General features: G+C 41.7%; 1 protein-coding gene across 1 annotated transcript; it reads right to left on the bottom strand.

Annotated features, from left to right (window-relative positions):
* Positions 1–1241: 1241 nt before the first annotated feature.
* Positions 1242–3095, bottom strand: LOC311325260 (HLA class II histocompatibility antigen, DQ beta 1 chain-like; the record flags this gene model as incomplete). The annotated part of the gene is made up of 4 exons (XM_084457928.1): positions 1242–1267; positions 1565–1681; positions 2146–2427; positions 3014–3095. 4 exons carry the CDS (start codon positions 3093–3095, stop codon positions 1242–1244), a joined length of 507 nt encoding a protein of 168 aa, XP_084314054.1.
* Between the last annotated feature and the right edge of the window lie 1465 nt (positions 3096–4560).

Raw genomic sequence — 4560 nt, forward strand, 5'->3', positions numbered from 1 at the left:
AGGCTTATAGTAGTTCCAGTCATGAAACTGCTACAGACGGAGACAGTCCAAGCACAGGAAGTACACAAGTAAATGTCTATGGAGAGGTTAATTGGAAAAAGAACATAGAGAAACAGAAAAATAATTACAAAATTATACATAATAATATATATATTTTTTTTTAAAAGGGGTCGAAAAAAGTGGTGACGAAAAGTCGGACGGGTAGGGGCCCACACCAATATTCTTTAAGGGGGCCCAGAATTCCTAGCAACGGCCCTGCAGACCAGTCTCATAGAGAGACCAATCAACAAGATCTGTCTGCTGGTTCAGACGCAGACCAGTCTCATAGAGAGACCAATCAACAAGATCTGTCTGCTGGTTCAGATGCAGACCAGTCTCATAGAGAGACCAATCAACAAGATCTGTCTGCTGGTTCAGACGCAGACCAGTCTCATAGAGAGACCAATCAACAAGATCTGTCTGCTGGTTCAGACACAGACCAGTCTCATAGAGAGACCAATCAACAAGATCTGTCTGCTGGTTCAGACACAGACCAGTCTCATAGAGAGACCAATCAACAAGATCTGTCTGCTGGTTCCGGCCAGCCAGTGAAGACCCACACTCACACACCCTCACGTAGAACGTGACAGAACATTTTTTGTTTGATAGCTCCTAGTTTTGGAATATTATTATTTACGCTTTTTGCCCATAACAATAGGGGCCGGTGTGTAGGAGCAGTTTTGTGTTTTTTGATATGATGTGATGACGTCACTACCAGGCGTTCACATAATAAGGTAGAGGCACAGCTGTGCAGACAGGAACGCTGAGCTGATATAGGTTTTCAACCGCAAGCAACGTAGGATATACCGCTATAATGCGAAAACATTTTATTTTATTTCTGAGAGATCTAATTATGCTTTTTGACCTCAGTTATGACTGACCTTTTTTGGACTATTGACTATGATTAAGCCCGACACATTCATTCACAAATCCAGATCTTCAAACAAGCAACAAGCAATCAAGTAAGTGGCAGCGCGTCAACCTTCTTTAAGCGTCCATTGAATTAGGCTTATTTGTTGTTGAAAGCTGTGACACCGAGATTTCTGGTTAGAAGGAAGCTCTAATATCAGGTCTAGTTCAGCAGTGGATTCAGAAACAGACCTGCAAACCTGAGAAGATAAAAGAAAACCGTTACAATGACCATCAGGCACAGTCAGTTGTAGTAGTTGGTGAAACTTTTCTGTGACAAGAGGAGTCTCACCTTAGCTAGCAGGCACCAGCATCCGCCCTGTGAAATAAACACAGAGAGGGTGAAGAGACAGAGGTGACACAATCACTATGTGATATTTCAACAAATAAATCAACATTGCTGCCACCATCCACTGAACACAGGAGCAGTATTCTTGAAAAATACATCTCTCAATGTATAAGTGAATCTTTCTTACATCATGATTATTTTACAGTGTGCTGCGTACATAACACACAGATGACTGTGAAGACTGGATGACTATGAAGACTGTACATGTTTTCTACACACAGATGACTATGAAGACTACATGTTCTCTACACACAGCTGATGACTCACCATTGGATTTCTTCTTCTGGTAGTAGATGAGTCCAGCCAGTGCAAAGACCAGTCCCAGCACCAGCCCAGACGCCCCGATGGCGATCTTATTCCTCTCAGACTCAGGCAGGGACGGGTCTGTCAAGGAGAAATGACCCTTCTGTTAGCATGTGATGACACTGTAGCTGTCCTGTATGTAGCTTCTGACAGACCACCATCTATCATACGCTAGCACACACAGTCACAGTCAGGGTCATTCAGGTACCCAGCCACAACACAGCACTCGTACCCTGCTCACCTGAACTCACCCCAGTACACCATGACAACACCCTAACAACAGCTGAGCAGTGAACTCACCCCAGTACACCATGACAACACCCTAACAACAGCTGACCAGTGAACTCACCCTAGTACACCATGACAACACCCTAACAACAGCTGAGCAGTGAACTCACCCTAGTACACCATGACAACACCCTAACAACAGCTGGACAGTTAACTCACCCTAGTACACCATGACAACACCCTAACAACAGCTGGACAGTGAACTCACCCTAGTACACCATGACAACACCCTAACAACAGCTGGACAGTGAACTCACCCCAGTGCTTCACGAGGGGTCTGTCCAGGCTGGCGTGCTCCACCATGCAGGAGATCTTCTCCCCGGATCTGGGCGTGTACTCCAGTTGGGAGTGGAACTGGTAGTACCAGTCACCGTTGACCGACTCCTCAGTGGAGATCACGTCTGAGGTCACTTCCTGTCCATCCCTCTTCCAGGTCACTCTGATCTTTTTGGGGTAGAAGTCATAGGCGCTGCACACCAGCATGGCAGGGTGTCTGCCACTAGAGGGGGTCACTGAGAGAAGTTTGACAGAGGGCTCCACTGATAGTGGAGGAAAAACAGCAACACATTAGTTAATATAACACTATCATTCATATCATATTGATCAGGGTTCTGTTCTCTATTAATTAAGGATCAACTTGACTTAAAATGAGATAAACACTGTGGACTGTGATTATTGGTCTTTAATATGTCTACTCTATTATTGGTCTTTAATATATATACTCTATTATTGGTCTTTAATATGTCTACTCTATTATTGATCTTTAATATCTCTACTCTATTATTGATCTTTAATATCTCTACTCTATTATTGGTCTTTAATATGTCTACTCTATTATTGATCTTTAATATAACTGTGTAGATTCATCATGTTTGTTTCTAGATCTCTCTCAGTCCCAGAGGTGACCAGTAATGCAGTCCACCAGTTCTGAATGGTGAAAAACAATATCATCCTCCCATCCCACAAGATGAAAACATCATCATTTAATCATCATCAGGTCTATGTTGCTTTATATCCACCAGACAGAAGCTTCATTACAGGTTTTGTAGTGAACAGATGAAAGAGGTGTCGTATCATCTGGTGAGTGAGAGATGTGATGTTGTTGTGGTGAGGAGGGCAGCTCACCTGTCTTCTCCAGTACGGCAGAGAGGTGGAGCTCAGCGCTGGGCTTGCAGTAACACTCCAGCATCGCTCGCACAACAGCCATGATAGCAGGATTATCATTCCGGATCTTAGCATTATGCAGACCAAACTCAGTGTATCCCTCCCACCTTCCCTTAGTGCTGTTGAACCTGAGATACTCAATCTTATTATAAATTTTAGAGATTATGAACTCATGCGGTTGCTCTGTAGAGTATAAGCAGTGTAGCACTATGTAGCGATCATATCCACCTGAAATATTGAAGAACAAATAATGCATTATTACAGTTTTCATCTGAATTCATTACACACTTTATTTTCTCATAATTCATGATAATCATGTCAAAGAACAATTCAGAAACATTCAATACAAATGTTATATGAAACAATATGCAACAATAAGATCACTGTCATTAGTTCATTGATGGAAAGCTAATTATACCTGGTAATACTGTAGACTTTATTGGACAATATTATTATCAGTATTATACAGACTCACGGTGTGTAGTTTATGATAATGTAGCCTACCTGCTTTTTGCGTGGACAGAACCACAGCCATGCAAATGGAAAACACGGTTGACAAGGACATGTTCCTCCAGCGTTCAACTTCTCAACTAGATGAAAGAGAGCAGAGCACTCAGATAATAAACTGACTCTTAACCAAACAAACCAATCTCTGCTTCAGAAAAACACATGTCACATGTTGCTAGGCAGAGGTCAAACTTTGTACTTTCATTATTACTGTATAGTCGGTCACTAACAGTTAATTCTCAATCAGAACACAGTCATTTACATAAATACAGCATTGTTTTTAAACATTGACAAACATTTAATTCAGTTTTACTTTGTATTGATTTAGAGTGTTGTTTACTCATCATGTTTGGCTCTTCAGGCTGTCACACTCAGTTCTCCTAAATTCAGCCATGCCAACCATATTGACAGTGTTACAGCAACAGACAGACATATCTCTTTATAGGGCAGCACAAGGAATAGCACAGGTATCAACCGACCACTAAAAATTAAATTAACCAATTAGATCCAAATCAACAATATCCTGAGTAGCCATTTTTGCCAGTCGTGCAAGGTTTCCTCAGCAAAACAAGGTCTGAGCTGATCCGTGCCATGCCTATGCCACAATGTGTGTATCTGCTTATGGACCGTGTGCTTGGGATCATGAGTTACCGGGAAAAAGATTCATGTTTACAATATGGGAGGGACTGATGTCGAAGAGCAAGCTCTGGAAACATTTGCATCTGGAGAAGTGTTTCTGTCTGAAAACTACAAACCTGAGACATTATGATGAAAGACAATTATGTATTTCCACCAAACATGTTTTATTTATCAAGCAAAGCATGTAATTGTTGTTGATGTAATTTCTTCACAGAGAGTAGAACTGAGAAGACTTGAATTATACACTGAATTGAACATTTCTTTTCTCTCTCTTTTGTCTCTTGTGTAGGACCCTTGGACCAATCAGATGAGTCATTTCCAGCCTCATCATCTGTATCTAGGTAGACGCTCACATGGCTGTT

This window comes from Borostomias antarcticus (genome assembly GCF_949987555.1).
Source record: "Borostomias antarcticus genome assembly, chromosome: 24".
Lineage (NCBI taxonomy): Eukaryota > Metazoa > Chordata > Actinopteri > Stomiiformes > Stomiidae > Borostomias > Borostomias antarcticus.